We start from the raw sequence: 21,065 nt of genomic DNA on the forward strand, positions 1-21,065 counted from the left end.
ATTTGAACTCACAAATTCAAAATCAGGTTCCTTGCAATTTGGTTCCTTTGCAGACACAGTTGTAGGTTTACAGGCTGGTTAGATCTTTAATGCTTTTGACTTACACACACAAACTCCTTTCTGTTTATACCTAGCATTTCCTTTGAATGTAGATTTTCCATGGTATCCTAGGCTTTTAACATCACATCTAACAATAACATTTTCATCCTACTAATTTATTAGTAATATAAACACATATGCTTGGCATCTCCCAGCTAGGTGCAAGATTTTACCCATTCTTTTGAATGGTTTATTCAACAAATACAAATTTACACTTTACCTTCTCCTTCTTATGTTTATCTAATTAACATCTCAAAACTACTTTACATCAAAGCACCCAGACTAGCTGGCTTTAATCTAATTAAGACACACATAGACACATATATAGACACAGACTGTACTACAATTCCAATTCAAAAATAATTTCCAATAGCATTATAGACATTAATATCTCTTCATGAAAGAAGTGACATTTGTTGGTATTTCTGACCTACATTATCATTGAGCGTTGGCCACGAACTACAGGTCCCAACTTGCGCCGCGAGTTTCTGTAGATTGGGAGCAGACTGCGCATGCACAGCTCAGCTATTCGCTTTCTTCGGGCCGAGGATAAGGGCACAGCCTGCCTGCGTGAAAAAAAAAGTGCAAAAGCTCTGATCATGTGACCCAGAGCGAGGCCCCAGAATGGAGAAGAGTCCCAGACAACACACAGGGAGATGTTCCAGAGAGAATGAGAGGAGCAAAGATGGAGGCTCCAAGTAGTAAAAATGCTGTGGCTGACAGGCTTAAAGTAATGAGGGTTTGGGAGAAGCCCCAAGATCCGAGAAGGCAGCAGGAGGCTGATGATTCTATGCTGCAAAGATAACCCTTTGGAGCAGTAGTGTTCTGCTCGGTAGAGCTGAAGAGCTACGGCTGTGCTTGTGAGTTGGTGCTGGGGTGCAGACTTAGGAATCCAGGGGAACGGAGTCTCAGGAGACGAGATTGAAACTCTGCAAGGTGAGCCATCATTGAGGCAGTCTGAGTAGGTGCGACTTTTGGAGAGAATTCCAAGACTAGATCTTTGAAGGTGAAGACTGGAATCCCTCATTAGAGAGGAGTTTCAATGAGATTGGTTGACATTGAGTCATCTGGGTGGGCTGTTGAGAAATCTGTGGGATCTTTCTTGATCACATTTGCCATTTATTGTGCAGTGCAGTGTGTTCTACCACAATTTGCCTTTTAATTCCATTGTACCTCATATTAACCCTGAATGTTAGAGTATAAGATAGCTATTATAAATTATTTATCTTTCTGACCTTGTATAGTAAAGTTTATTTTGTTCAAAAACATGGAATCTTGTGGCTTTATTCTCTTAACAGTGTGTTGGATCTCAAACTGTCTATTTTAAACAAAAAGTTACTGGTCCCTAACCAGATTGTACCAAAAACTTGGGTGTCAAGTCCAGGGTCATAACAAAGCATGTCTGTGCTGGCAGGATAAGTGTTCTGATAATTCCTGGAACCGTCAATACATGGGTGTTGGAGTGCCTTCATCACCTTGGTGACACAGATGGAGATGGAGATCATGGACAACGGATGTGTCATGGAGGGCAGCCTATAGCTGAGGGCAAGGCTGGCGTAAAAACAGTGGAGAGTGAGTAAAGCAATGGTTGTGTCCATCATCTCCTACACCATATGTTGGCTGTGGCACCTGTGTGGCTTTTAACGCCATTGGAGGCTCTTGTTCAAGGGAAGGCACCAGGGAGCATTTCTCTCCAGCAGACACAGCAGCAGATGAGGAAGAGACCAGGACTGTTGCGACACTGGAAAGCTCAGAGTATGCACTGCCAATTTCAAGACACTGCACCATTTCATTTCAGCGCACCCTCCATCAGCACTGATACACTAACACGCTACTCCACTCTGGAGTACCAGGTTGTGCAATGCACAGCAGACAATAATGATGTGGCATACCCTTGAGGGTGCCTATTAAAAGCTCCCCAGATCTGTTGAGGCATTTAAACCTCAAAATACCAATAGCCTGCTTAACAGTGGTCCTTGTCATAGGGCAGTGGTTGAATGTGTCCTCTGTGTTTCATTGTTACGATACCCATAGAGACCAATAACTTCTAAAAATATATAAAATTTCTAAACAACCAATAGAAATAACCGAAGGACAGGATTTCATGTTTTAAGATTTTTAGTGTAACAAACAAATTGAAATCAACATAAATCACGCATTACTTAACAGGCAACTAATACATCAAACAATGAAAAGGTACTTTCGTATTAATCAACTAATGCAATCAGGATATATTTTACCTTTTTGTAGTGCACCACGCACCTGGAAGATGTGTAGCATTACAAGAACAAGTCCAATGTTACTCCCGGCTCTCTAGCAGGCTCACTTCTCCCTGCCACGCTAGGTCGGAACTTATAGCGTTCTTTGAAAGTCATTCCAGTCAACTTGAGTCTTCCAGATCTGACTTCCACCAGCAAGGCCCACCTCAGTGACATCTTGTTCCTAAAATCTCCAAAAATCCTGTGTTTTATGTTCCCTTCCTTTTGAACAGAAAACAAACTCTTACAAGCATTCTGCTTCTCCACAGCAGTAGCTGATTTATTCCTCCACTCTGCAGTAGTTGCTTTCTCTTTCTCTCTCTCTCTCTATTTATCACAAAGCAGCTGCTTCTTTACTATGAGTCACTGTGGAAAGATGCAGAAACTGTCACTTGATATTTCAGAAGGTTTCTGTTTGAGTTTCTCTTCTATGGCCATCAGATCACATGGGCCTGTCTCGGAGCAGAGGTGTTTAATATGTCCTCACCACCCCCCTTGCTAGAACGGTTTGTTTCACCATGAGATAAAGGAGACATTTTAAAACATAGCCATCTTGTAAAGTCCAGGATTTATAAAAAGGGGACAGAAGGCATGTCTTCACTGTGTACCGTTTGCCCCCCAGGATCCAGCCACAAAGGGGTTCAGGTGGCCTGAAAAACTGATGCAATTGGAGCTGTCTAAGGATGTAGGAGTTCTGGCAGCTTCCCTGAAACCTTGCGTACTCCTGCATGATTTGCTTATGTTGGTCGCAGATGACTTGAACATTCAAGGAGTGGAACCCCTTTCTGTTTAAAAAGGTGCCTGGCTTCTGTGAGGGAGCCTTGATGGCCCCATGAATGCTTTCAATGACATCCTGCACCCAAGGAAATCTTGCCCTCTTGGCTTACTAGCCTGATCAGTTATGAACTTGATCTGTTGGCCAGCCCAATGGTACATGGCATCTGTGACCTCCTTTATGCAGTGATGGGCCGTTCTCTGAGAGATGCCAAATAGATCTCCAGATGACCCCTAGAATGAACCACAGGTGAAAAGGTTGAGTGCCAATGTGACCATTAACACAATAGGTATTAGATGTCTGCCACATCCCAATGTTGTCAACATCTGCTCCAATGTACGGCACAGCTCCACCACCACCTCCCTGGAGAGATGCGATTTTTGTTGTCATTGCTGCTCAGACATCTCCATGAATCTGACCCTTTGATGGTACATCCTTTGAGCTGGGTAGCACCATCTGCAACCATGAAGCTACCCTGCTGTCCCTATGAGCTCTCCTCAGTCATATCCAATGGTTTCCTCAACATACTGGAACCACCCCCCCCACCCGACAGCTGCACAGTCATTCCAAGTGGTTGTATCCCCATCTCTGCGTCACTCTCCTCAATGAAGGAGCCAAAGCCTGAAAACATTAACCTCATGGCCAGCTGAAGCCTTACTGCAATGAGCCTCTCAAGACCTTGTCCTGTCTCTAGTGGACCTGGGAGATACCCTTCCAATAACAGCACTTAACTTTGGCTCCACCCTCTGCAATGCCTCCAAACCTGATAGTGTTTCTTCTTCAAGACATAGCCTGAAGACATCTTCGAAGTATGGCTGCCACTTCCCTGCACACTTCAACTGCTGCTCAGATCTTGAGACTTTGAACCTCCCTGGATCCCGTGAGCCATTGGGTATAATTAGGAAAAGGTAGAAAAATACCTGACAGTTGGCTGTTTAACTCAGGGTGATCAACTGTCCCACATTTTAAGGGATTGCCACTTATTTTGACTGTTTGTCCTGTGTCCCTTAAGGGATGGCCTTTGTCCCTTTTCTAGGACAGTCTGTGGGAGACTGAGTGTGGTAATCTGAGGTGTAATACACCTTTAAGAGACTGTGAGCAGATTGACCACGTGACTAAGACCCAATGGCTGTGTAGCGCGGGCAATCATGTAAATGTTAGTTTAGAGTAGGGTCTGGCTGGAGAAGCACACATCATGTTAATGCTCTGTTGTCTGTGTAAATAAATAGTATCTGCTTCATTTCAGATTGGTCTCTGTGTCTGCCGTATTTTGTAATCAACTCACCTGCCAACAGATAAGCATGCAACTGGTGCATGGTGATATATTGGGAAATGTGAATGTACAAAGAGATCTGGGTGTCCTTGCACACCAGGCAATGAAAGTGAATAGGCAGCGGCAGCAAGCAATTAGGAAGGTAAATGGTATGTTGGCCTTCATTGCAAGAGGACTTGAGTTCAGAAGTAGGGATGTCTTACTCAGTTATACATGGCCTTGGTGAGACCACACCTGGAGTATTACGTGCAGTTTTGGTCTCCCTACCTAAGAAAGGATATACTTGCCATAGAGGGAGTGCAGCGAAGGTTCACTAGGCTGATACTGGGGATGAGGACTGTCATATGAGGAGAGATTGGTTCGACTGAGCCTGTATCCACTAGAGTTTAGAAGAATGAGAGGGGATCTGATTGAAACGTATAGAATTCTAACAGAGCTAGACAGACTGGATGCAGGGAGGATTTCCCCTGGTTGGGAAGCCTAGAAGCAGGGGCCACTGTCTCAGGATATGGGGCAGGCCATTTAGGACTGATTAGGAAACATTTCTTCACTCAGGGTGGTCAGCCTGTGGAATTCCCTACCACAGAAGGCTGTGGAGGCCAGGACACTGAGTATATTCAAGAAAGAAATTGATAAATTTTTGAATATTAGGGGCATCAAGGGGTATGGAGAGAAAGCGGGAATATGGCATTGAGATAGAGGTTCAACCAAAATTACATTGAATGGCGGCGAAGGCTCGAATGACCGAATGGCCTACTCCTGCTCGTGGCGTCAATATTTCTATAACCAGTTCATGGGCAAAGCGACCCATAGCCAAAACATAACAACTGGCGATGAGGCAAAACACCATCAGTCGACGAAACCAAGGAAAGCTGTGAAAACTCAACAGTATTGAAGTAGCCTTGCCTGCAGGCCGATTGTAAATACATTACAATTGGAAATCTTCACCAAAGCCGTCGAAGCCATCGCCCTCCAAAATGCCACAATTTGGCCGCATCAAACCGTTTGATCAGACCACCAATGACTGGTCGCATCATATTGAATGCCTCGCGTTTTTCTTTTTGGCCAACAACATATCAGGGGAGGAGGTGAGACGGGCGATACTCTTGTCGACATGTGGCAGTAAAACACACAGCCTAATTCATAGTCTTTTGGCGCCCAATGCCCCAGATTCCAAGAGCTTTGATGAGTTGGTGTATCCAGTGAAATACCATTTCCAACCAAAACCTTTGGTAACAACGCAGCATTTTAAATTCAATTTGAGGGATCGCATTCCTGGAGAGACAGTCGCTTGCTATGTAGCAGCCTTAAAACAATTTACAGAGCACTATGATTTCAGGACGTTGATTAATGACATGTTAAGAGACCAATTAGTGTGTGGGATTAATGAAACTGTCATTCAAAAAGGTTGCTGCCTGAGGTAGCATTTGGATTTCAGCAAAGCCCTGGAGTTGGCGCACTCGATGGAAAGTGTGGTCAGGGATTTGGAAGAAATCAAGGGAGCACAAAACGGTACAGTTCTTCACGTCGGGATGGAGGCACCGGCTAGAAATGGTACAGAAGCGCAGGGCTCTGCGGAAAGGTGGGGAAACGACTGCCATTAATAGACCAGCAAAAAGCAATGGCTTAATGGATGAAAACCACATTCATAAAAGCAGAATTGGAACCAGACAACCTACAAACAAATGGCAATTTAAAAGAACTGAGTGCTTCTACTGCCATCGCAATGCACACATTATGCGATATTGTAAAGAAAGATTGAGACCAAAGTTCAAACAAAAAGGCAGAAGTCGTGAAATTTATATATTGGAGGAGCCAGAAGAAACAAAGTTAAATATTTACTCCCTACGCAATTTTAAAATGGATAAAACGGAGCTAATCTACGTGACAGTAGTAGTCAGCAGAAAACCCCCTTTAATGGAGGTGGATACAGGCACAAACATGACAGTCATAGGAGAACACACGTTTAAGTATCTGAACAGAGGAGGCCACTCACTAAAGCTGGAAAACTCAGATACCAGACTAAAGACATATAATGGCGAAAACATACGACTGAAAGGTATATGCAAGTTTCCAGTACAATATGGAGGCCAGCCTACTAACCTACCTCTGATAGTGGTAGCAGGGGAGGGTCCAACTCTACTTGGTCGGAACTGGCTTAAGGAAATAAAATTGGAGTGGACTGAGATTTTCCAACTCAGAATGAAAGATCTACAAGAATTATTATAGAAATATGCCCCTGTATCCAGGGAAGAGCTCGGGAAGATTCAGGGACTGGAAGCTAAAATCCACATGGATCCCGGAGTAACCCCCAGATATTTGAAGGCAAGGCCCGTCCCCTATGCATCATGAGAAAAGGTGGATATTGAATTAGGCAGGCTGGAAAGGTTGGGAGTCTTATAACTTGTACAATTTTCCAAATGGGCAGCGCCCATAGTTCCAGTTGTAAAGCCTGACCAGAGTGTGCGAATATGCGGGGACTACAAGTTGACCGTTAACAAAATAGCCTGACTTGAGAGGCACCCTCTACCAAAAATTGATGAATTGTACTCCAGGTTGGCAGGGGGAACCACATATACGAAACTCAACATGAGCCACGCTTACCATCGACTCAAGATAAAATAGGCCCCTCGGGATTTTGTGACTATCAACACACATAGGGGGTTATACCATGTTACCCTTTGGAGTCTCATCGGCTTGTGCCATTTTCCAACGGACTATGGTCTACCCCATGTGGTGGTTTATCTTGATGACGTCCTAGTAACAGGACTAACTGATGAAGAACATCTGGCTCTCGTGAAAGAGATATTAAAGTGTTTCTCACAAGCTGGAGTATGCTTGAAAAGGGAAAAATGTATCTTCCAAGCAAAAGGAATGATTTACCTGGGTCATAGGGTCGACTTGCAGGGCCTTCATCCAGTAGAAAACAAGGTGAGATCTATTTATGAGGCCCCAGCCCTGAAAAATGCTACAGCAATCAAGTCCTTCTTGGGATTGGTTAACTACTACGGTTATTTTCTCCCAAATTTGGTGACAGTACTGGCTCCATTATACGTATTACTCAAGAAAAACCACAGGTGGCTTGGCAAGCCCCACAACAACAGGCTTTGACAGCAGTAAAGTTACTATGTCCACTGGACCTATTGGTACATTTTGACCCAAAGAAACAATTGATTTTAACATGTGATTCATCCCCTTATGGAGTAGGAGCAGTACTCTCCCACTGGATGACAGATGGCTCCGAATGGCCTATTGGCTACATTTCCAGAACACCTAGTGGGACAGAACGAAGATACTCACAAATAGAAAAAGAAGGCTTATCCATCATATTTGACGTTAAGAAATTCCACCAATACATCCATGGTTGCCACTTCACCATAGTATTCATCCACAAGCCACTACTAGGCTTGTTTGTGGAAGATAAGGCACTACCCCAATCGCCTCAGCATGCTTCCAAAGGTGGGCGCTGATTCTAGCTGCTTACGAATATACTTATATCCATCAGCCGGGAAGCCAGATTGCCAATGCCGACACACTGAGCCAATTACCTCTAAAGGACAGCAATATGAATGTCCCCATCCCTCAAGAACTTGTGTCATTGAATTTTCTGGATTTATCACCAGTGAATGCCAAACAGATCAGAGAATGGACCAACCGTGGTCCAGTTTTTTCTCACATCAGGGAACAAGTCTTGCAGGGATGGTCTAACGAGCCAAAGTTGGACGAAATGAAGCCCTGTTATAACAGGAAATACGAGCTCACCTGCCAGGATGGCATCTTACAGTGGGGAGCGAGAGTCATTGTGCCTCCCAGAGGAAGACAGCCATTATTGAGAGAATTGCATAGCGCTCACCCCGGCATTTCCAGAATGAAAATATTGGCACACAGCTACATATGGTGGCCAGGGATGGACACTGAAATTGAAAACATGGTCAAGAGCTGCATGCAGTGTCAACAGCTGCAGAAATTGCTTCCTTCTGCTCCACTGCACCCTTGGGAATGGCCAGGAAAGCCATGGGTCCGCCTCCATGTTGACTACATGGGATCTTCTTTGGGCACAATGTTCCTCTTACTTAGCGACTCCCACTCCAAATGGATGAATGTATACAAGGTGCAATCACCCATATCTGCCGCCACCATAGACAGATTGTGTCAGAGTTTTGCGATACACGGTTTACCAGAGGTAATAGTGTCTGACAATGGAATAGCATTCACTAGCGGGGAGTTCCAAAGATTTACAATTGTCAACAGCATAACACATGTCAAGACCACGCCATACCACCCTGCATCTAATGGGTTGGCTGAGAGGGCAGTCCAGACCTTCAAGGCCGGAATGAAAAAACTAGAGGGGGACTCTATAGCAACAAAGTTATCATGCTTCCTGCTCAGCTACAGAACCATGCCACATACAACCACCAGTGTTGCCCCTGCAGTATTATTAATGAAGAGACGTCTCAGGACACGGTTAAACCTCATAAGGCCAAATTTCGGGGGAGGGTAGAGAAAAGTCAGGAGGCCCAGAAAAATGAACACGATTACCATAGTCGTGAAAGAAACTTCACTGTAGGAGAAGCTATTTTCGCGAAGAACTTTGGAGATGGGCCCAAATGGCTATCAGGTGAAGTCAGTACAGTGACAGAACCCCTGTCCTACCATATATTGGTTGAAGGTTGGATAGTCAGGAGACATATAGATCACCTCAGGAAACGGAAAACAGATCCACAAGTAAAGGTTCGCCAAGCAATCCCATTGGAGCCTACACCACAGGTAGAAGGAACTCCTCTTGCTTTGGAAGTACCTGCAGAACCCGTTGAGCCTGAGAGAGTTGAAGGGGCAAACTTGGAGGTTCCTACTGGGGAGCCTAGTGGACAAATAACTCCTGAGAAGGAGGCCTCAGATAAGCCACCCGAAGTTGTAGAACTATGATGGTCGATGTGTTTGAAAAAGCCTCCTGAGAGACTAAATTTGTAAATAGTTCATTTGCGGAAATAGTTAATATGTTGTAAAATGTACTTTCAAGTAAAGAGGGAGGGATGTCGTAATCTGAGGTGTAATACACCTTTAAGAGACTGTGAGCAGATTAACCATGTGACTGTAAGACCCAATCGCTGTGTAGTGCAAGCTACCATGTAAATGTTAGTCTAGTGTAGGGTCTGGCTGGAGAAGTACACATCATGTTAATGCTCTGGTTGTTTGTGTAAATAAATGGTATGTGCTTCATTTTGTTCTCTGCATCTGCCATGTTTTGTAATCAACTCGCCTGCCAACTGATAAGCATGCAACCTGTTCATGAGCAAAGTGACCCATAGTCCAAATATAACACTGAGCCTCTTTGGTTTCCTTTGTGAGAATTTGCACTGTGGCTATTGACCATCAGGAGAGTTATGGTCACCACCCTACCCTTCACCCCTCTCTTATGGTCACCCCACTGCCCCTATTTTATTTCATAAGAGGTGGTCATTCTGGTTTAACAATTTAATTATCTGCCCAGTGCCAATGTATCTGCCACTCATCCATCCTGTGGCCTGCACCTCATAAAGTTAGTCGGAGATGGGGCAACATCATGGAGATGGCCCGACACAGGCCCACACCATTGCACTGGCCTTCGCCAATGAATTGGGATACAGTCCATGTTTAAAAAATACACTTTACACATTTTTAATTGTGTACTCTACAATGATTCTTTAACAGATTAAGAAACACAAGCTACCAAAAAACAAATCCCATACGGCTGGGTGTGGCTATGTGAATATATTTGGATGTCAGCATCACTTTCTGTCTCTGCTTATGTCAATGCTTTTTTTGTGCAATGTTTTGATTGATCTTTTAAGCCCACCTGCTTATGCTTGGTGGACAGTATTTGCTTCCTCTAAAACTCTGTGAAAGAGCACAGTGATGTTTTGCTAAAATATCTGATGTCTAACCTGTTCTTCTATCAGAGAGTCACAGGGATGGGCTGCTCCCTTTCAGGAGTTACAAAAAACAAAAACAAAAATAGGTGGAAAAACTCAGCAGGTCTAACAGCATCTGCGGAGAGGAAGACAGAGTTAATGTCCATATGACACTTCATCAGAATTAAGGAAATAGAGAAATGTGGTGAAATATAAGCTGTTAAGAGGGGGTTGGGACTGGTGGAGCTGGATAGGGGGCCAGTGATAGGTGGAGGCAAAGGAGAGATTGCCAAAGATGTCATAGACAAAGGAACAAAGAGGTGTTGACGGTGGTGATATTAGCTAAAGGATGTGCTAATGGTGACATTAAGGTGGAAAGCAGGACGAGCAAGTGACAGATGACCCTAGTGGCGAGGGGGAAGGGATCGAAATAGGCTAAAAGGTGGAGATAAAACAATGGTTGGAAATAAATTTTAAAATAATAATAGAAATAGGTGGGAAAGGAAAAAATATATTTGAAAAATATATAAATTATTAGAAAAAAGAGGGATCAGAAAAGGGGTGAGAGTTCATGATCTGAAGTTGTTGAACTCAATGTTAAGTCTGGAAGGCTGTAAAGTGCCTAATCGGAAGATGAGGTGCTGTTCCTCCAGTTTGCATTGAGCTTCACTGGAACATTGTAGCAGGCCAAGGACGGACATGTGGGCATGAGAGCAGGGTGGTGTGTTGAAATGGCAAGCGACAGGGAGGTCTGGGTCATGCTTGTGGACAGACCGAAGGTGTTCCTCAAAGCAGTCACCCAGTCTGCGTTTTGTCTCACCAATGTAGAGGCGACTGCATTGGGAGCAGCGAATGCAGTAGACTAAATTGAGGGAAGTGCAAGTGAAGTGCTGCTTCAATTGAAAGGAATGTTTGGGTCCTTGGACGGTGAGGGGCGGGGAAGTAAAGGGGCAGGTGTTGCACCTTCTGCGGTTGCATGGGAAGGTGCCGTGGGAGGGGGTTGAGGTGTAGGGGGTGATGGAGGAGTGGACCAGGGTGTCCCAGAGGGAACAGTCCCTACGGAATGCCGATGGGGGGTGATGGGAAGATGTGTTTGGTGGTGGCATCATGCTGGAGTTGGCGGAAATGGCGGAGGATGATCCTTTGAATGCGGAGGCTGGTGGGGTGATAAGTGAGGACAAGGGGGACCCTGTCATGTTTCTGGGAGGGAGGAGAAGGCGTGAGGGCGGATGCGCAGGAGATGGGCCGGACACGGTTGAGGGCCCTGTCAACCACCGTGGGTGGAAAACCTAGGTTAAGGAAGAAGGAAGACATGCCAGAAGAACTGTTTTGGAAAGTGGCATCATCAGAACAGATGTGACGGCGGTGAAGGAACTGAGAAAATGGGATGGAGTCCTTACAGGAAGCATGGTGTGAGGAGCTGCAGTCGAGGAAGCTGTGGGAGTCGGTAGGCTTGTAATGGATATTGGTGGACAGTCTATCACCGTTCCCTCCGGGACACCCTGGTCCACTCCTCCATCACCCTCTATACCTCAACCCCCTCCCATGGCACCTTCCCATGCAACCGCAGAAGGTGCAACACCTGCCCCATTACTTCCCCCCTCCTCACTATCCGAGGGCCCAAACACTCCTTTCAAGTGAAGCAGCTTGCACTTGCACTTCACTGAGTTTAGTCTACTGCATTCGCTGCTCCCAATGCGGTCTCTTCTACATTGGAGAGACAAAACGCAGACGGGTGACCGCTTTGCGGAACACCTTCGGTCTGTCCGCAAGCATGACCCAGACCTTCCTGTCGCTTGCCATTTCAACACACCACCCTGCTCTCATGCCCACATGTCCGTCCTTGGCCTGCTGCAATGTTCCAGTGAAGCTCAACGCAAACTGGAGGAACAGCACCTCATCTTCCGATTAGGCACTTTACAGCCTTCCGGACTTAACATTGAGTTCAACAACTTCAGATCATGAAGTATCTCCTCCATCCCTACCCCTTTTCCGATCCCCCTTTTTTCTAATAATTTATATATTTTTTAATATATTTTTCTTTTCCCAGCTATTTCTATTATTATTTTAAAATTTATTTCCATCCATTGTTTTATCTCTACCTTTTAGCCTATTTCGATCCCTTCCCCCTACCCCACCGCCACTAGGGTCACCTGTCACTTGCTCATCCTGCTTTCCACCTTAATGTCACCATTAGCACATTCTTTAGCTAATATCACCACCGTCAACACCCCTTTGTCCTTTTGTCTTTGACATCTTTGGCAATCTCTTCTTTGCCTCCACCTATCATTGGCCCTCTATCCAGCTCCACTTGTCCCACCCCCCTCTAACAGCTTATATTTCACCTCATTTCTATTTTTCTTTTGTTCTGATGAAGGGTCATACAGAGTCGAAACGTTAACTCTGTCTTCCTCTCCACAGATGCTGTCAGATGCTGAGTTTTTCCAGCTATTTTTGTTTTTGTTTGTTTCAGATTTCCAGCATCCGCAGTATTTTGCTTTTATCTTACCCTTTCAGGAGTTGCTTGTTCCATTGTTTCCATGCTTATTTTGGACCAGTTTTGTTCTTTCTGATATTCCTATACGATAGTATTCCCTAACAGCCACAGCACTAGCAAAGGCAATAGACACATAGACGAGTTGCTTTTGAGGAAATTTGTAGACATTACATACAAATGAACACAAACTGTGTCACTGTATATAGTATTTATTTTTGGAGATAATTTAAAATATAATGTCTTTTGAAGTATCTTCCTTTTAGTTTAGAAACTCACCACTGTATTTCTTGGCACAATGAAAGGAAACACTGGGTGGAGTCTCCAATTACAATTGCAATGAACACAGCTGACTTGGGTCTCACACAGAGATAATAACAGAAATAGTCAAACATACAATATTGACACTAAGACAGTGGAATTTAGCTATTATATCAAAGATGCAACTAATGAATGGGAACTTTCATTTTGTATAAAACAGTCAGTAATAGACCAACCAATGTAATGAAACAATTTGGAATATGTCATCCAGTCACATCTTAGACTGATCTATCACTCAATAATGACAAAACCCTATCATGCTGCTGCTATGTGGAAGTAGATGAAATGCCTTCCTGTAGCAAACAACACATTTTTACTTAATACTGATTTACTTACTCAATTAAGATTTACTTAATGCTGATTGGCTAATGTTACTGATGTCTTGGGAGGGGGCTAACGATGGTGTTGGTGGGGAGAGAGTACGGGGGGACCAGGGCATAACAGGGGAGAATACAGCAACTGGGAAGGTAGGGAGGTAGATGTAACGGGGGGAGGAAGGTGGAAGAGAAGGAGTTCAGGGGAGGAAGGACTTCAGGTGGACTAAGGAGTCCAGAGGGGGGAAAGAATCCAGGGGGAGGAAGGAGTTTGCAGGGGGAAGGAGTGCAGGGGAGGAAGAAGTTCGCAGTGGGGAAGGAGTCCGGGGGGGAGGACGGAGTTTGCAGGGGGAGAAGAGTCCAGGGGGAGATAAGAGTCAGGGTGGATGAAGGAGGAAGGGTAGAGGAAGGAGTAGGGGGGGAAATGTCCAGGTGAACATGCAAGGATGGGGTCTGTGGAGTGGATGGCTGTCTCCTGGGGATGAAATTACGGTGGGCGTGATAGGAGGGAATGTTGAGAATGAGATAGGGCATAGTGAGCCTGTAGAGTGGAAAGGTGAGGGTGTGACAGTAGCGGTAGAAGGGACGATGAGGTTGGTTGTTGGTTGGTGGGGACTTGGTGGCGGACACAGACCCTGGGGGTGGGAAGGAGGAGGTTGGGGAGGTCAATGTGGATGGGGTGGGATTCTCAGGAAGGTAGGGAACATGCATGTTCACCTGGACATCCTGGAAAGAAAAGGGTTCTGGCTGTTAGGTGACAGTGGGGAGGTGGAAGGTGATGCCAGGGGGGGTGTTGACAGTGATGGGGGAAAGGACATGGATGACTGGAGGAGGGGAAAGGACGGGGGTACTGAATACAAACTTTACCAGTACTGTGCTTCCAAAATCGAAAGCGAAAGGAGAGCTTCATGTTGGGTAGGAACAGGTGTTGCATGGGATCAGTGGGTGGGCAGAGATGCAGGTCAGCACAGATGGACAACTGAAAGAGCATCCCAGCAAGCAGCATTGAAAATGTTCAGTACATTGAGATGAGTTTGATGGAGGAGGGATCCACGTGCGTGGGTGAATCCTTGCATGAGGCCCTAAAAGCCTTGCCACACATACATTTCTCCCTCTAGAATCACTTGTGGGCCGGCTGTATGCAGCTGAACTGCTAGTGCGGGTGTGAGGGGGCGGGGGTTGCAGTGGGAGGATTCGCGAAGTCTGTCGATGAAGCTGAAAGAAACCATAACACATTATTCAGTGAAAGTGAACATATTTTCAGATTATAAAGTGACAAAATGTGTTCACCCATGCAACCAATTGTGATCAGACATTCTTAACTTTTCTTGGCCTAACACTTCTAGTTGCTACCCTGACATCCACAGCAGCGGTGGAGACAGCCTTTGCAATGGTTGGCCACGTTACCTCTGATGACTTCGGCATGTGTCCTCTGGAGAGCTGAGGCTTTGAGGGCCGTGGATGGCTTTGGCTGTTCTCCTCTGGGCCAGCTGCTCCATCTAAGCTGACAGAAGATGAGATTGAGGGGGTCATAGGCAAAGGGGACTCAGAGGGAAAGGACAGCGCCTGAGATTCCTGAGTGGATGACCCAGGGATCTCCAGCTTCCTCTCCTCCTCCCTTTGGGTGCCTGAGGGCCCCGGCCTGACTCCTTGAGGGGAAGGCGCATCTGGAGGGACATCAAGGTGCCCCATTTCCCTCTCGCGTTGCCACTGCAGGAACTCACCCATGGCTACTGTGATAGAATGCAGGGCTGCGTGCATCTCTGCATTCTGCTGAACCAGGGTTTCTATGGCGTCCGCCATCCTTCCCACGGAGACCTCCATACGTGCATATGTGAGCACCACTTCCTCAGAGAACAGGTGGACGCTGTCATGAAGCTATTAATGTATATAATATGTTGGAAAATATTTGTCTTTTAAAATAGAGGTTAGCCTACGGGTATGTCTTGATTGGATTAAAGCCAGCTGGCCTAGGGGCTTTGATGTACTAGTTTGAGATATAAACAGAGAGCTAATGTGCATTTGCATTTTTTGAATAGAGCATTCAAGAAGTGGGGTGAAAACTTGACACCTTTCTAACAGATACCAAGCCATATGTCTATATTACTAATAAAATTGGTACAATGCATGGGGTTTCATTGTTAAAAGGTAAAGTTCAAAGAGGTTGTTGATACAATGAGAATTAACATTCAATGGGGCTGGTAGGTATAACTTCAGTAGTTTTTGGGTGTGCAGGCAGAGGCAATGTAAGATCAAAAGGCAGCTGCAAGCTTCCAACTGGCTCCACAATGGAAAGAACCTCATTTTGAATTCGTACGGTGAAAATGCTTTGCCTGGTGTTTTAGTTAAGTCTATGGGTTGTTGTTGCCTTAATGGGGATTAGTTTGGAAATTTGTTAAAAGTTATAATAATAATTTGTAGCCATAGGTACATATATTTTGACCTGTGTAAATTAATAATGTTGTTGACTCATAAGTGCCCTCTGAAATGGCCTAGCAAGCCACTCAGTTGTAAAAAAATGCTACAAAGACACAAAAAAGGAATGAAGCCGGACGGACCACCGGGCATCGACCTAGGCACTGGAAATGACAGCAGCAATCACAGCCCTGTCAACCCCGCAAATTCCTCCTTACTAACATCTGGGGGCTAGTGCCAAAATTGGGAAAGCTGTCTCAACAGCCTGACATAGTCATCCTCACGGAATCATACCTTACAGATAATGTCCCAGACTCCGCCATCACCATCCTTGGGTATGTCCTGTCCCACTAGCAGGACAGACCCAGCAGAGGTGGCGGCACAGTGGTATACAGTTGGGAGGGAGCTGCCCTGGGAGTCCTCAACATCGACTCCGGACCCCATGAAGTCTCGCATCAGGTCAAACATGGGCAAGGAAACCTCCTGCTGATTACCACATACTGCCCTCCCTCAGCTGATGAATCAGTGCTCCTCCATGTTGATCATCACTTGGAGGAAGCACTGAGGGTGGCAATGGCTCAGAATGTTCTCTGGGTGGGGGACTTCAATGTCCACCACTAACAGTGGCTCGGTAGCACCACTACTGACCAAGCTGGCTGAGTCCTAAATGACATAGCTGCTAGACTGGGTCTGCAGCAAGTGGTGACGGAACTAACAAGAGGGAAAAACATACTTGACCTCATCCTCACCAACCTGCCTGCCGCTGATGCATCTGTCCATGACAATACCAGTAGGAGTGACCACCGCACAGTCATTGTGGAGACGAAGTCCCGCCTTCACATTGAGGATACCCTCCATCATGTTGTGTGGCACTACCACCAAGCTAAACGGGATAGATTTCGAACCGATCTAGCAATTCAAGACTGGGCATCCATAAGGCGCTGTGGGCCATCAGTGGCAGCAGAATTGTACTCAAACACAATCTGTAACCTCATGGCCCAGCATATCCACCACTCTACCATTACCATCAAGCCAGGGGATCAACCCTGGTTCAATGAAGAGCGCAGGAGGGCATGCCAGGAGCAGCACCAGGCATACCTAAAAATGAGGTGTCAACCTGGTGAAGCTATAAAAAAACAGCACTACTTGCGTGCCAAACAGCATAAGCAGCAAGTGATGGACAGAGCTAAACGATCCCACAACCAATGGATCAGATCTAAGCTCTGCAGTCCTGCCTCTTCCAGTCATGAATGGTGGTGGACAATTAAACAACTTACTGGAGGAAGTGGCTCCACAAATATCCCCATCCTCAATGATGGAGGAGCCCAGCAAAAGATAAGGCTTAAGCATTCGCAAAAATCTTCAGCCAGAAGTGACGAGTGGATGATCCACCTCGGCCTCCTCTGGAGGTTCCCAGCATCACAGATGCCAGTCTTCTGCCAATTTGATTCACTCCACATGATATCAAGAAATGGCTGAAGGCACTGGATACTGCAAAGGCTATGGGCCCTGACAACATTCCGGCAATAGTACTGAAGACTTGTGCTCCAGAACTTGCCGCACCCCTAGCCAAGCTGTTCCAATACAGCTACAACACTGGCATCTACCCGACTATGTGGAAAATTGCCCAGGTATGTCCTGTACACAAAAATCTGGACAAACCCAACCCAGCCAATTACCGCCCCATCAATCTACTCTCAATCACCAGTAAAGTAATGGAAGGGGTCATCAATAGTACTATCAAGTAGCACTTACTTAGCAATAATCTGCTCGCGGATGCCCAATTTGGGTTCCGCCAAGGCTACTTAGCTCTTGACCTAATTACAGCCTTGGTTCAAACATGGACAAAAGAGCTGAACTCCTGAGGTGAGATGAGAGTGACTGCCCATGACATCAAGGCAGCGTTTGACTGAGTGTGGCATCAAGGAACCCTAGCAAAACTGGAGTCAGGGGGAAAACTCTCCACTGGTTGGAGTCATACCTAGCACAAAGGAAGATGGCTGTGGTTGTTGGAGGTCAGTCATCTCAGCTCCAGGACATCACTGCAGGAGTTCCACAGGGTAGTGTCCTAGGCCCAACCATCTTCAGTTGTTTCATCAATGACTGTCCTTCCATCATAAGGTCAGAAGTGGGGATGTTCGCTGATGATTGTACAATGTTCAGCACCATTCGCAACCCCTCAGATACTGAAGCAGTCCATGTCCAAATGCAGCAAGACTTGGACTATATCCAGGCTTGGGCTGACAAGTGGCAAGTAACATTCATGCCACACAAGTGTGAGGCAATAACCATCTCCAACAAGAGAGAATCCAACCATCGCCCCTTGATGTTCAATGGCATTACCATCACTGAATCCCCCACTATCAACCTTCTGGGGGGTGACCAGAAACTGAACTGCACCAGCCATATAAACACTGTGGCTACAAGAGCAAGTCAGAGGCTAGGAATCGTGCAATGAGTAACTCACCTCCTCACTCCCCAAAGCCTGTCCACCATCTACAAGGCACAAGTCAGGAATGTGATGGAATACTCCCCACTTGCCTGGATGAGTGCAGCTCCTACAACACTGCAGAAGCTGGACACTGTCCAGGTCAAAGCAAAGACAAAGCTTGATTGGCACCACATTCACAAACATTCACTCCCTCCTCCACTGACGCACAGTAGCAGCAGTGTGTACCATCTACAAGAATGTACTGCAGGAATTCAACAAGACTCCTTAGACAGCACCTTCCAAACCCACGACCACTACCACCTAAAAGGTCAAGGGCAGCAGATAGATGGGAACACCACCATCTGGAAGTTCCCCTCCAAGTCACCATCCTGACTTGGAAATATTCCTTCACTGCTGCTGCGTCAAAATCCTGGAACTCCCTTCCTAACAGCACTGTGGGTGTCCCTACACCACATGTACTGCAGCGGTTCAAGAAGGCAGCTCACCGCCACCTTCTCAAGGGCAACTAGGGATGGGCGATAAATGCTGGCCCAGCCAGCGAAGCCCACATCCCATGAATGAATAAAAAAAATATTAAATGTTTCATTTAGTTTTATGTAAAACCTCGAGAACTAGTGGTCTGATTCCTATGTTTAGAATCGTAACTCAAACATAATACTTAAAATTATTGGTTATGACAGTTGTTTAAAATTTCCTTCTGGGATTTTAAAAAATATCCCCGCTTTACCAGCTGCATTGGTCATAACAATTGCGGGCACATCCGGGATAAATTATATTTCTAATTCCTTGATTGGTTAGGAATTGGTGAATCGTAAAGCTTACAAGTATTAGAAGCACTTTGAATTCAAGAGTTAGTGAGGTATTTTAGAAGTGGTGGGACTGCAAGATGGCTTTGGCAATTGCAAAGACTTGTCTTGGAGTAGAAGTAATAACTCTAATTGGGTTGGAGAAAATAACCAAAAGTAAGTTGATAGAGTTGGCGGATAAGTTACAATTGGGGCTAGCTGCAGGAGCTACGAAATCTGATATAGTTAAAAGTATAGCACAGTATCTACAGTTGGAAGTGAAACCTGACACTACTGAGTCACAGCTGGAGGCAGTGAGACTTCAGTTGCAAATGAAAAAGCTTGAATTAGAAACAAAGGATAGAGAAATGGTTTTTAAAAAGGAATTAGAAATTATGAAGATGGAGAAGGAGGAGATAAAGGGGGAAAAAACATGCCCAACATCGCCCTCATACTGATGGCCACCTTTGTGTGTGGCTGCATCAAGTGGTGCGTAGACCCTAAGTACGCAAACACCAAGTGTCACTACGTGCTGAGGTTCTACCTGTCCCCGGTGTTGCAAAGGATGGGTCTGGCCAAGCTGCCGCGGAACGCTCCAAGTAGTTGGACCGTGCCGTACCACCTGTCCCTCGTGGAAAAATTTATGCAGAGAAACACCTTTGACCACAAGTCCATCAGGCAGTGGTCGGCACGTAACGTCTTAGAGGCCCTGAGGGAAAAGGAGAGGGTGGATCCTGTGGGATGGTTCCCCGAGCAGACTGTCAAAGTCATTTGGCAGAATGCCTCATCGCCAGAACTTTCCAACAAGCACCAAGGCGTAGCTTGGCTGGTGGTGAGAAAGGCCCTCCCCGTCAGATCCTTCCTACACGCCAGGAGTCTCACCCCCTCGGCACATTGCCCTCGAGGTGGCTGTGGTGAGGAAGAGAACGTTGTTCACCTCCTTGTAGATTGTGCCTTTGCAAAGAAGGTCTGGAGAGAAATGCAGTGGTTTCTGTTGAGGTTCATCCTGAGCAGTTCTGTGACACAGGATTCTGTGCTCTACGGGCTGTTCCCAGGGACACACACCGAGACAAACATCAACTGCAGCTGGAGGATCATCAACTCGGTGAAAGACGCTCTTTGGTCTGCCCGAAACTTGTTGGTCTTCCAGCACAAAGAGTTGTCCCCGACCGAGTGTTGCAGACAGTCCAAAGTCCAGGACTACGTGCTGAGGGATGCACTAAAGCTTGGGGCAGCTGCCGCAAAAGCGCAATGGGGAAGGGTTGCTGCCTAAGACCTTTCTGCCACAGTGCACTGACGGACTGGGAACTGTGTAGAGCCCCTCGGGCTGTACGGCCCAAAATGATTGTAATATTCATTGTTTGTACTGATGCACCTTGTGATACATGTTGTAAAAGTTGAACCTGATTGTACCTTTGTAATGGTGATTTTGAAATGGTTTGAAATGTAGTTGAAGATATTTTATGAATAAAGTATATTTTTGCAAACCAAAAAAAAAATGAGAAAGAGAGAGAGAAAGAGAATTGCAACCGAAAATGTTGGCAGTTAGAAAAGACATGTCAGTAGGTGAGGAAGGATTTTTCTCTGGAGTAGAACCCAGTGCGGAAATGTTTACATTTGTACAAGCTCTTCCAAAGTTTGAGGAAACAGATATTGAAGCATTCTTTATTTTATTTGAGAAGCTAGCTAAACAGATGAAATGCCAACAGGAAAACTGGACATTATTACGATCTAAGTTATTCGATAGGGGGCTTGAGGTATATGCTTCGCTTTCAAAAGAAATGTTGGTGAATTATGATATGGTGAAAAAAGCTATTTTGAGTGCATATGAGTTGGTTCCTGAAGCATGCAGGCAGAAATTTAGGAATATGAGAAAACAGCCTGTGCAAACTTATATTGAGTTAGAAAGTGTAAAACAAAGTAATTTTGACCAGTGGATACGGGCGTTAAAAATAGAGACAACCTACGCAGCTCTTAGGAAAGTCATT

At 45.6% G+C, this 21,065-nt stretch overlaps 1 protein-coding gene across 2 annotated transcripts in view; it reads right to left on the reverse strand.

Annotated features, from left to right (window-relative positions):
• Positions 1-2,199: 2,199 nt before the first annotated feature.
• The window catches only part of fhdc2 (FH2 domain containing 2), a 110,501-nt gene continuing 91,635 nt past the window's right edge, over positions 2,200-21,065 (reverse strand). For both annotated transcript variants that reach the window (XM_078546980.1, XM_078546981.1), the window contains exon 13: positions 2,200-3,365. In XM_078546980.1, coding sequence (XP_078403106.1) covers positions 3,147-3,365 — 219 coding nt within the window. In that variant the 3' untranslated portion in view covers positions 2,200-3,146. The remainder of the gene's footprint in view (positions 3,366-21,065) is intronic.

This window comes from Cetorhinus maximus, chromosome 8, assembly GCF_964194155.1.
Source record: "Cetorhinus maximus chromosome 8, sCetMax3.hap1.1, whole genome shotgun sequence".
Lineage (NCBI taxonomy): Eukaryota > Metazoa > Chordata > Chondrichthyes > Lamniformes > Cetorhinidae > Cetorhinus > Cetorhinus maximus.